The 12,817-nt window shown below is 55.2% G+C and overlaps 1 protein-coding gene across 1 annotated transcript; it reads left to right on the forward strand.

Annotated features, from left to right (window-relative positions):
• The first annotated feature begins 6,163 nt into the window (after positions 1–6,163).
• On the forward strand, positions 6,164–11,044 carry LOC144949199 (uncharacterized). The gene is made up of 3 exons (XM_078879087.1): positions 6,164–6,810; positions 8,843–10,069; positions 10,175–11,044. The coding sequence occupies exons 1-3, from the start codon at positions 6,748–6,750 to the stop codon at positions 10,763–10,765; spliced, it is 1,881 nt and encodes a 626-aa protein (XP_078735213.1). The 5' UTR covers positions 6,164–6,747; the 3' UTR covers positions 10,766–11,044.
• Positions 11,045–12,817: the final 1,773 nt, after the last annotated feature.

Raw genomic sequence — 12,817 nt, forward strand, 5'->3', positions numbered from 1 at the left:
ATAACAACAACAATAACAACAACAACAACAGAGTCATCGTTGGGGTGGCGAGGAGTCCAGACAGGAGCCAGACACGAAGCTCTTAAGTATCGCTTACTACGTACGGTGCGAAAGAAGTCCAACATACATACGCACATAATATAGGTTTTTGGGTCAGATCGCGTTATTTAGAAATGTGTCGTAACCTTCCACCACCCGACACGGCCAAACAGTAAAAAATGTGTCACGTTTTTCAAAGGAGGGTTACGACACATTTATAAATAACGCGATCTGACCCAAAAACCTATATTATGAATAATATTGATCGCGAAAGCCTACGTGTTAAATACACAAGCACGTACATACAGTCGTTGTAATGGTAAGTATGGCGCAGTGTGTGACTCGACTGAGCACGACTGAACAGAAAGTCACAGAACCGAGACTTCACTCAACTGGGGCAGGGTCCCACACGGGCCGTGTCTGTGCTGAGTGTAAACACGACGACGGAGACGAACACGCAGCAGCAGCGAACAACGGCGGCGGTCACCGCATCGCGCGGCGCTTTCGGATGCGCTTCAGCGGCCGTCTGGAACGCTCTTCCTTTCGATGTGAGGAAGCCACTGGGAGATATGCACTTCGCAAATGCATATCTTGAGAACAGCTTTTAGTGTGTTTTGTGTTTGTTGTCCCTCCCCCCGCACCTCCACGTACGGTGCAAAAGAGGTTCAACATACACGTACACACACATTGACGCCCCGCTACAGCCTCGCAAGGACAGCGCCCTCGCCGCTCGCCACCAGGGGTCGCTCCGGCCCTTGACTGCACCACTCGGCTGCCTGGCGGCTGCCTACCTGCCGAACGGGGAGCGCGCCGCGCTACGAATCCGATTCCCATTCACGGCCAACACCGGTGTCTGAACCGGTCCTGGGCCTCTCCGCTTCGTCGATGAGTACCTGATGCGGTGTGTGAACATCGCCACTGGGGGAGACAAAGGCGGCCGGGCGTGGTGCTGGCCACCCACCCCCTCGTGTGCCGTGCCGGCCTTCATAGGTGCTGCTCGCTAACAGCACTTGCCCCAACAGTCTGTTAAGGCTACACGGGGGATCTTTGTCTTTTGTTGTATTTTGTGCACGCGCGAGTGTGGTGAATGTTTTGTGGCGTGGTTAACAATGCCCGGCCTGGATTTTCACAATGAACATATTCGTGTCGGGTCGTCTGATAGATCATTTTCGCTTAGCCCGGACAGAACCGCCAGCTGAAATTAAACCCTTTGTGGATCTATACAATGCCATGCCTCTTCCGAAATTCAACTAGATTTTTTATTTTATTTTACCCGGTAAGGCCCACTCAGCTATATAGCTTGTTTTTCAGAAACGACCTGGTTATCACAAATGACGGTTCAACGAAGCGTGGTTTATCACACGGACATTTAAAACAGTCAAATAATCTAAACGCGTAATGTTGATTCTAAATGTGGAGGGAAACCCCAAATATACAGCAGCAGGCGTCAGGGTCGGGATCGAACCCACAACCTCCTTCATACCAGGCGAGGTAGTTAACATCTCCTAGCCACCGTGATGATGATGAGAGAGAGATACGCAAACTCCAAATATACAGCAGCAGGCGTCAGAGTCGGGATCGAACCCACAACCTCCTGCATACCAGGCGAGGTAGATAACATCTCCTAGCCACCGTGGCACCCGTCTGTCATTGCGTGATTTATCCATTTCCCCTTGACCGTCGTCTGGAACGTCAATTCCATGGGTTTCAAGACAAGACTCAAAAACGTGCGACATTTGTGCGCTATGAAGAAAAACACATCAACAGCTCCTAAAGAACTGCATTGCAATTGGGCCTCTTGTGTCAGGTCATTTAATCAAGATGCATGTGAGCGAATGTGGCCGAATAACAGCGACATTGTCGTTAGAACCATTAGACAACGCTGTTCCAACGTTGCATGTTTAGGGACCATCCTTTTAGTACGTACGCATGGAGGGGGGGTTAACCCAAATGCGTTCGCTTGCGTACGGGGGTCTACTGACAATGTACGCATAGGAAACTGGGGGGGGGGGGGGGGTGTGAAGCCTCGATAATAATTTGTCTACATTGGCCTTCAAATGAGTTAGTCCGGCGGTGGACTATCTGTTTGCTTAAACACGTTAACATTATTAATCCCTGGTCGTTTCTGCGTGGATTAAATATCGGTCGTTATATAAGATTCGGGGAGGGGGGGTGCGTCAGGCGTACGTACGCAGTTGGGGGGGGGGGGTGTAAAAAGTCCGCGTGTGTACAGGGAGGGGGAGAAAGGTCAAGTTTTGACAGATTTTTGCCGACCTACTCAATGGATGGCCCCTTACTGGGCGTTGGTGACGATACTGCGCTGCTGCTGATGATGATGATGCTGCTAATGATGCTGCTGATGATGAGAGCTAATTATGGTGAAACCGGTCCACAGATCTCGACCCCTGCATCGCTGCTGCTGCTCCTGCCGCTGCCATTCGGCCACAGGTTGATGGCGACCTCAAACAAGAGGTCCAATTACAACGCACTTGCTATCAGGAGCTGTTGATGGGTTTTTGCATCCAACGTGCAAAGGCTGCGTGGTCTTGTCGCGCGACTTCGAGTCTTGTTCGAAACCCTGCGGGTTTTCTTGATGGAGGTTCTCGTCATGTACAGATCTGAACGGCGAAATCCCTCCCCCCCCCGCAGACGTCCGTGCTGACGACTGCCTTTCCCCCCGCCCCCGATTCAATTCCAGGCGTAAGCAAGCCCTGCCTGATGAGGCTCAAGTAGTTTATTGTTCCATTGGAACCTCATTTGCCAGTAAAAAGATGATAAATGTTTTTTTTACCCTTCTATCTGGCAACAAAACTGACACCTTTTTTTACAAGGAGTCATGTTTGCATTGACCACAATACCTGCAGTCGGAATACAAACAAAAAACACAACTGATAATGTATGCACTGTCCTTGAAGTTGATTGGTCCACACCAGAGGCAGTTTTCAATCAACTTCAAGGACACTTCAAGGACAGTGCACATTATCAGAGTTATGTTGTTTGTTTGCATTATGACTGCAGGTATTGTGGTCTATGTAAACATGACTCCTTGTAAAAAAGGTGTCAGTTTTGTTGCCAGATAGAAGGGAAAAAAAAACAATTATCATAGTTTATTGTTGAACCAGGGTGTGAACTCAAGTGGAGACCATGATAGGAGTCTCATTTTCAAGAGTGACTCCGGTGATTGAGTGGGTGGGTGAGTTGAATCAAGAACCGAATGGCTCACAGGGCTATACCAAATAAATGAAAGTGAAAACTGAAACTGGGTTGGTGAGTTCAAGTTACAAGCAGTCTATTGTTTAACCCGGGTGAGAACTCAAGACGTGGGGAATGCTGCACAAAGGTAAATCAACGTTACAAAACTAATTGCGTGGAGCGTGAGACGGCTCCCATAGATGAATGTTAAACCGATCTCGGCACAATTACAACATGAAGTCACAGAAACATTCACCATTTGTCGAGTGCGACGATTGTACGAATGTGTAGACAGACGGTTATGGACTAGTCAAATGGGCAACGTTAGTCTGGGAAATGTTAGCCTATGGGCAGTGTTAGTCTATGGACTATGTTAATCCATGGGCAATGTTAGTCTGTGGGCAGTGTCAGTCTATGTGGAGTGTTAGTCTATAAAAAATGCTAGTTTATGGGCAATGTTAATATATGGGCAGTGTAAGTCAATGGAAAATGCAGGTCTCTGGTGACTATTGTTTCAACATGTAAACAGACACGGGATTATACGATGTCAATTGTAAGTGAAGTTATAAATAACCGACAGTTTATTGTACAGTCATGCCACTCAGTTTCTTTAACGACCGCCTACTACCGAACGTAGACGGTGCGTATGCTGCTGCTGATGATGATGTCGTGGTTATAATGATGCTGATGATGTCATGGTTAGAATTCTGCTGATGTTCATGGTGCTGATGATGATGTCGTCATTGTAATGCTGATGATGATGATCATGATGATGGTGCAGATGATGATGTTATGGCTATAATGCTGCTGATGGTGACAGTGGTGGTGATGCTATGATTATAAAACTGCTGCTGATGATGATGATGGTCGTGGTGCTGCTACTGATGACGATGCTAGTGCCGATCACGGTCTTCAGGATCGGTCGAGAGACACGGGGAGAGAGAGAGAGGAGGTGAGAGAGGAGGTGAGGGGAGAGAGGAGGTGAGGGGGGAGAGGAGGTGAGGGGAGGAGGAGGTGAGGGGAGGAGGAGGTGAGGGGGGAGAGGAGGTGAGGGGAGGAGGAGGTGAGGGGAGGAGGAGGTGAGGTGAGAGAGGTGGGATCATGATGATGAGGCCACGAGCCACACTCCCTCACACGGAGTCCTTCTCACCCCGTTACCTCCTCACCCCGTTACCCTCTCACCTCGGTACCCGCTCCCCTCACCCCGTTACCTCTGCGCCCCAGTACCCCTCACCTCGTTACCCTGTTAACCGCCCCCTCCGCCCACCCCCCGTTACCCCCCCCCCCACGCACTTCTCGCACGAGGGTCCCGAGGGTCACCGCTTTGCCTGGCAACTGCCACCTTGCGTAGGTGCGCGTGTGTGTGTACACGTGTGTGCCTGTACCCGTGTGTGTGTCTACCCGTGTCTGTGTGTACCCATGTGTGTGTGTGCACCCGTGTGTGTGTCTACCCGTGTCTGTGTGTGTGTGTGTACCCATGTGTGTGTGTGTACCCGTGTGTGTGTCTACCCGTGTCTGTGTGTACCCATGTGTGTGTGTGTACCCGTGTGTGTGTCTACCCGTGTCTGTGTGTGTGTACCCATGTGCGTGTGTACCTGTGTGTGTCTACCCGTGTCTGTGTGTGTGTGTGTACCCGTGTGTGTGTGTACCCGTGTCTGTGTGTGTAGTGTAGTGGTGAGCGCCCTGCGCTACAAACCCAGCGACCCGAGTTCGATTCCCGCTCACGGCCAACACCAATGACGATTATCTGAACCGGTCCTGGGCCTTCCCTAGGTCGACTCAGCCTCAAAAGAGTACCTGGTGCGGTGTGTAAACATTGCCACTGGGGAGACACAGGCGGCCGGGCGTGGTGTTGGCCCACCCACCCCCTCGTGTGCCGTTGTGGCCGTCATCGGTGCTCCCTAACAGCACTTGCCCCCTACAGTCTGTTAAGGCTACACGGGGGATCTTTGCCTCTGTTAGCGCGCACACACAGACACACGCAGACGCACAGACACACGCACAGACACACGCACAGACACACGCACAGACACACGCACAGACACACGCACAGACACACACACAACAACCGCCATTCGCCACTAAGTGGCGGTGACGTCACCACGACGCTTGTGCCAGGCCATGTGCACCCTGAGGCCACGTGAAGTGTCGAACGCCCGCTGGCAGGAGGTCACGGGGCAGACCCAGGTGCCACGGGTCGACTGACCGAGATGACCGAGACGAGTGGCTGATGCACCACCTGTGCCCCCTACTGTGCCAACTTGCTGTGCTTTAGCCACCCAGCGCTCCGCTCGTTGTTGTGAGCGTCGCTCCTCCGCCCTCCGTTGTTGTTGGAGGGCGACTGCCTCCAACTGCCCAGTAGCGTCCTTCACGAGCCTCCTCCACTGAGGCCGATCTTGACACCGCTGGTACCAGTCATCGGCAAGTCCACTCAGCTCCACGTCCTCCTGTACCACATCACTCCATCTCTTCTCTAGCCCGTGCCGCGCCCGTTTAGCCCCCTCGATCCGGCCGAACAAAAGCTGTTTAGGCATGCGGTGGCTGGGCATGCGGGCTACATGACCCAGCCAACGCAGCCTTGCCTGCCGGAGGAGCTCACTGATAGGACTTTGCCCAGATCTTTCAAGGACTTGTGAGCTCCTCACACAATCCAGCCTGGTTAAACCCAGGATGGATCGTAGGCAGGCCAGCCTAAATGTTTCCAACCGGCGAAGATGCTCCACTAGGGGGGTCCACGTTTCGCAAGCGTAGAGAAGGGAGGGAATGACCGTGGCCGAGAAGACACACACACACACAGACACACACACACAGACACACACACACCCACAGACACACACACACAGACACCTGCCCGTGCTCACCTGCGCGTGGGTGAGCACGCGTGAACGTCTCTGCTCCTCCCAGGGCATCCTACTCAGCCCCCTCAGCCCCCTCCGCCCCCTCAGCCCCCCACTCACTCGGTTTAGAACACAGCGGGAGACGGGAGAGTCGCCAGGGAGAGACGCGAGGGAGAGACGCGAGGGAGAGACGCGAGGAGGGAGATTTGCAGGAGAAGGCAGTCGCCGCTGTCAGAGACGGCGTCTCCTCCCGCCTCTACGACAGCCGTTAGCCCTGACGTTACCCCTGACGTTACAGCGATCTCTCTCCCGTTACCTCTCTCGTTACCCCCCCTCCTCCCCTCACGGCCCCTCCCCCTCACCTCCCAGACGAAGCTTCCCTCCCCTTCACCACCAAGGTCACTGCCGGCATCGCGGCGCGCAGGGGGCGCGCGTCTTCCTCCTCCTCGTCTCCCACCTCCTCCTCGCCCCCCCCCCATCTCCTGCTCCCCCTCTCTTCCTCTCTTCTCACACTCTCCATCAATTCCTCTTCCCTCCACTACCTCCTCCATTCCTACACCTTCTCCCTCTTACCCTCCTCACCCCCACCCCCTCCTCCCCCCCACCTCCTCCTCCCCCCCACCTCCTCCTCCCCACCTCCTCCTCCCCCCCGGGTTCCCAGAGCTGGAGGCGGGGAGTGATGGCGTCTCTCCCCCTCCCCCTCAAGGCTCCAAAGGCCCAGATCTGCTGCTGCTGGATGCAGGTGAGGGGGGCAGATGGGGGGTGTGGGGTGAGAGACATCTGCTCAACACAGACTCACGCAGAGACCCGTAGACTCACAGAGAGACCCATATACTCACATAGAGACCCATAGACTCACAGAGAGACCCATAGACTCACAGAGAGACCCATAGACTCACAGAGAGACCCGTAGACTCACAGAGAGACCCGTAGACTCACAGAGAGACCCATAGACTCACAGAGAGACCCGTAGACTCACGCAGAGACCCATAGACTCACAGAGAGACCCATAGACTCACAGAGAGACCCGTAGACTCACAGAGAGACCCGTAGACTCACAGAGAGACCCGTAGACTCACAGAGAGACCCGTAGACTCACAGAGAGACCCATAGACTCACAGAGAGACCCGTAGACTCACGCAGAGACCCATAGACTCACAGAGAGACCCATAGACTCACAGAGAGACCCGTACACTCACGCAGAGACCCGTAGACTCACAACGAGACCCATAGACTCACAGAGAGACCTATATACTCACAGAGAGACCCGTAGACTCGCAGAAAGACCTGTAGACTCAGAGAGAAAATTAAATAATACGTAGAAATCCATAGATTAAAATAGATGAATAGGCCCACATCTCAATTTCTCACCCATCCACCATCACCCCACTCCCTCACCCCTTCACCATCACCCCACTCCCCTCACCCTTCACCATCACCCCACTCCCTCACCCCTTCACCATCACCCCACTCCCTCACCCGTTCACCATCACCCCACTCCCTCACCCCTTCACCATCACCCCACTCCCCTCACCCTTCACCATCACCCCACTCCCTCACTCCTTCACCATCACCCCTCTCCCCTCACCCCTTCACCATCACCCCACTCCCCTCACCCTTCACCATCACCCCACTCCCTCACCCCTTCACCATCACCCCACTCTCCTCACCCTTCACCATCACCCCACTCCCTCACCCCTTCACCATCACCCCACTTCCTCATCCCAATCCCTCACTGTTGCTTAGGCATTCATTTCTGACTCGATATTTTCCGGAACCCTGCTAGGCTGACTTGGAGAAGGGATTATGGCGTAAGGCACTACCACTGGAGTACAGGGCACGACTCTCCATACACATTCCTCTATTATCGTACTCTGTATTAGGGGCCGTCCATAAATGACGTCACGCACCTAGGGGGGGGGGGTCAGACATTTGTGACGATGTGTGACGAGGGGGGGAGGGGTTTGAGAAATGTGACGTCACATCAAAATGCGCAACTTTAAATAAATGTAGACTACACGTTCTACTTAATTAAATAGACTTTTGAATACATGTTTTCTCCTACAACATCAGAGTGCAGCGGTACATTAAATACGCACTACAATGACAATAGTTTAAAGCGATTTGAAGCATTTTTTTTGTGGGGGGGGGGGCAAAATCGCGGGACGTCATTTATGGACGGCCCCTTAATCCCATAATCAATCAAACAGGATTATAAATATGGACTTGCAACCCGCACTGTTTGTTGTCCTTCCCCCGCACCTCCGATTAGCGCGGTTGGCTACGTACGGTGCGAAAGAAGTCAAACCCACACACGTCCTTTGGACGCAGCCAAAGGAGGAAGAAGACGCAAGGAGAGAGATTTATTTTGGTTTTTGACTTTGACCCAAATAGTTCGAGAACCGCATCACAGGCAGAGCTACTTGTACACAAACACAGCAGCGGGTAAACAGCAAGATGACAACAACAACAACACATTATGACTTAAATAAACAAAATAGTGATGGAATAAAGTGCGTCTATTTAATATTTTTTCCCTGCATTTAGTTATTCTTTAACAGTATCGTTTGACTGTTGTACATTTTGTCGTCACCAATACTTTCCATAGCCAAACATTCCCTGCCGTATTTAATACATTGTCGTGACGTTAAATGATGTTTAAGGTTGAAGTTTTTTTGGGGTTGTTGTTAAACGGGGGAAGCCAAAGAGGCGCAGGTTGCCGACCCCCTGGAAGTGACCCTGCGTCCCCCCCCTGCTGCTGCCTGCTGCTGCAGGCGTCGCTACGCACCTCCCTGCTGCTGCTGCTGGCGGGCACCTCGCTCGCCCTGCAGTGCCCCCCGCGCTGCGACTGCCCCCCGGCCTCGGGGGGCTCCGTGCTGTGCGCGCGCCGTCGCCTCCTCGCCGTGCCCGGGTCCGCGCCGGGGTCGGCGCGCTCCCTGGACCTGTCGCGCAACCACGTGGCGCGCCTGGGCGCCGGGGACCTCGCGGCCTGGGCGGCCCTGGAGGAGCTAGACCTGAGCGAGAACGCGCTGGGCGCGCTGGAGCCGGGCTCCTTCGCGGGGCTGGGCGCCCTGCGCTCCCTGTCGCTGCGCTGTAACCGCATCGCGGTGCTGCCGATCGGAGCCTTCGCGGCTCTCGGCGCCCTGCGGCGGCTGGACCTGAGCGGCAACCGCATGCGCGCCGTGCCGCGCGGCGCCTTCTCGGGTCTGGGCGCCCTGGGCAGCCTCGATTTGTCCGAGAACTCGCTGCTGTGGGTGGCGCAGGGCGCTTTCGAGGGCCTGGGCGCCCTGCGCTCGCTGTCGCTGCGCCGCGCGGGGCTGCGCGCCCTGCCGAGCGGCGCCCTCGCCCGGCTGCCCGCGCTGTCCGAGCTGGACGCGTCGGGCAACTCCCTGCGCGCGCTGGGACCTCGGTGCCTGCGGGGGGTCCCGCGCCTGCGCGTGCTGCGGCTGTCGGGCGCGGGGCTACGGCGCGTGGAGCCGGGCGCCCTGCGCGGCCTCCCGGCGCTCCGCGACCTCGACCTCTCGGAGAACGCCCTGGACTCCCTGCCCGAGCGCGCCGGCGCCCCGCTCGCCCTGCGTGCCCTGCGCCTCGACGGTAACCCCATCGCGTGCGACTGCCGCCTTCTGTGGCTGCGCACCCGGCCGAGTCCCGAGGCGCTGCTGGGGGGCGGCGAGGGCCCCCCGTGCGCGGCGCCCCCCGAGGCGCGGGGCGCGCGGCTGCTGAGCGCCCCGCTGCGGTGCAGGGCGCCGCGCGTGAGGCTGCGCGCGGGGCCCGTGGCGGTGCGCGCGGGGGGCGCCGTGCGCATCCCGTGCAGCGCGAGGGGGGACCCGCCCCCCAGTCTCGCGTGGAGGGACCCCCGGGGCCGCTGGTACGAGCACGAGGGGGATGAGGACGATGAGGGGGGTGAACGGCAGGGGGAGCAGGGGGAGCAGGGGGAGGCAGGAGAGCAGGGCGAGAATGGCGGGGAGGAGGAGGATAAGGAGGAGGAGGAGGAGAAGAAGGTGGAAGAGGATGGGGAAGAGGGGACGAGAGAGCCAATAGCGAATGGAGAACAGGGAGACACCAGGGAGCAGAGAGGAGGTGGTGGTGATGAGGAGGGGGGGAAGCAGGGGGATGGGAAGGGGGGTGATGATGATGATGATGATGACGATGATCGAGAGCGCGGGCCCCGGCTCCGCGTGCTGCGGGACGGCTCGCTGCTCCTCGTGTCGGCGCGCGTGCGGGACCGCGGCTCGTACACGTGCGTGGCCTCCAGCGCCGCGGGCCGCCACCTCCGCGCGGTGCCCCTCGTCGTGTCGGGGCCCGGGGGGGTCCCGCCGCCGTCCCTCTCCGACCCCTCCGACTCCTCGGACCCTTGGGACCCAGCGGACCCCTGGGACGCCGTCGATCCCGCAGACTCCGAGAGCTTCAACGCGACGGGGACGCGCGGGGAGACGCGCGAGCCCGCCGGGACCCCGCTGACCCCGCTGACCCCCTTGCTGCTGGTGTCCGCGGGGCTGGGGGGCCTCACCTTCCTCGGCGTCGTGATTCTCTGCCTCCTGGTCCTCGCCGCGGGAACGCGGAGTTGGGGCCACAAGAGGAGGAGGAGGACGAGGCAGCGAACGGAGCTCGAGTACGGGGGGACCCGCAGATCGAGGGGGGGTCCCAGGAGCCCCAGCCGGGCCCCCCCTCGTCACTTTGTCATGAGGATGATGTGAGCTTCCTAACAACGGTGGCACTAGGTAGGCTAAAACCAGGTACAAGTGTAGGGCCCCAATTATCTCAAGGGGATTTGGTTTTATGAAATGTAGAAGTGCTTCAATGATCAGATAAAATTCCAATTAATATAAACACATCAAGATAATCAACATAAACAGCGAATTAATCTCTCCACTGTATCATGTCTGCATCCTTCCTCTCATTTCACTCCATCCCTGTCTCGCCTGGATCTCCTCTCATCTCGCTACAGCTCTATCTCTTCTCTACATCTATTCTGCCCCCCCCCCCACCGACGAGATGGGAATAACAAATACAGAAGACTAAGCACACGGTTTATTGAAAAAATGGTCTAACTTTTCAATTTAATTATTCATGTTAATATTTCGCCAGAATATTCTTAAAATCCGAGAAAAAAATAAACCTCACAATGCATATTATCTTGACATTATTTTATGACGTTAAAAAACGCAGATTACTCGCAGTGCTCCGAGTACAGGATGATTGTGAGAAGAGTATACACATCACAGCTGTTCCATTTATTTCCGTTGCGGAGCAACAGCGGGTTCTCTCCTCGTAATGTCACCAATCGTAAACGACGTGGAGCTGTATCGCATCCGTGCTGCACGTGACCATCCCGGCGTCTTTGTGCGCTCACCGCAACACCACGTGACACCGCCGTTGTCGTCATCACTCGTCCGCCATAACGCGCGCTGTGGTCGATGTCTCCGTGAAATTCGTTCGCAATTGCCTCATCAGTAGCTGTAGCAACGTCGTCAAAGTGTCGTGTGTAAATCAACGTCGACGTCACTTCAAACAAATCCGACCGCAGTCCTGTTCGTAAGCCAGTGGATTCGTAGCTTGGGAGGGGGCGGGGTGGGGGAGAAGGACTTTAATCCAGCAGTGGAATGGCCGATTACGATGGTGAGCAATAGCAACTCCCACACGTGTAGTGGCATTGCCTTTGATACTGTACGTGTAACAATAGTGTAGTTCAGCAGCATTGGTTTGTTGTGGGTTTCCAGGTGGCTCCACGGGGCCTCTTTTTACAATCTTTTTTTTATCAGAGCACTGATCAGTTGTTGTGGAGTACAGTGAGTCCTTGTTGAACGCGATAGATGCGTTTCTGAAAAGTGCCACGTTAAGCGAAAAACGCGTTTAGCGAAAACATTTCCCGATAAGTAATGTAGCGATAATGTTTGGGGCGAGATACGATGTGCTACACACAGTGAGGTGGCGGGCCAAATAACTCAGGGTACGCCACCACGTGATTGCTCAGCCGTGCAGCTCGAGAAAGTAGTTCGTCATCGACCGCTCAGAAACCCCGTTATAACGGACACGTTCCGCGTTATAATGGTCGCGTTCTGCCTTATAACCGGCGCGTTTCGCGTTATAACGGGCGCGTTTCGCGTTATAACGGGCGCGTTTCGCGTTATAACGGGCGCGTTTCGCGTTATAACGGGCGCGTTTCGCGTTATAACGGGCGCGTTTCGCGTTATAACGGGCGCGTTTCGCGTTATAACGGGCGCGTTTCGCGTTATAACGGGCGCTTTCCGCGTTGTGCGAAAAGTGTTCCCAAATGGAAGAACCGCGTTGTAGCGAACACGCGTTGTGCAACCACGTGTTGAGCGAGGACTTACCCACGTAACTGTGTACCCTACACGATAGCTATGAGGTTTGGTCATGCTTAAGTTGCCAACAGACGTGATTGATTTCACGTTAACTATACGGGCCCACACTGGGAGCAACCGCCAATGTTGTACAGTACTGCGCTATGCTCCAACGTCTATGCTCCCTGCGCCTTCACCAACAAGCCGGCACGGTGAAGTATGGTCAAATAACCGCCATGACACCGCACGTGAGTGGGGAGTTTGGAGGCCTCTCATCCAGCAGTGGAGTGACAATAAAAACAGCCGTGTGCCCTTATTCTTTCGTTGTACATATGAGTTGTTTATTTAAATCTCTTGTTGTATTTTTACTGTACCCCCTTGTCATAGAGATAATTTATTTTAAATAAACGTTATATTATTATTATCACGTCTTACCGACAGACT

Source organism: Lampetra fluviatilis, chromosome 53 (genome assembly GCF_964198595.1).
Source record: "Lampetra fluviatilis chromosome 53, kcLamFluv1.1, whole genome shotgun sequence".
In the NCBI taxonomy this organism is placed as follows: domain Eukaryota; kingdom Metazoa; phylum Chordata; class Hyperoartia; order Petromyzontiformes; family Petromyzontidae; genus Lampetra; species Lampetra fluviatilis.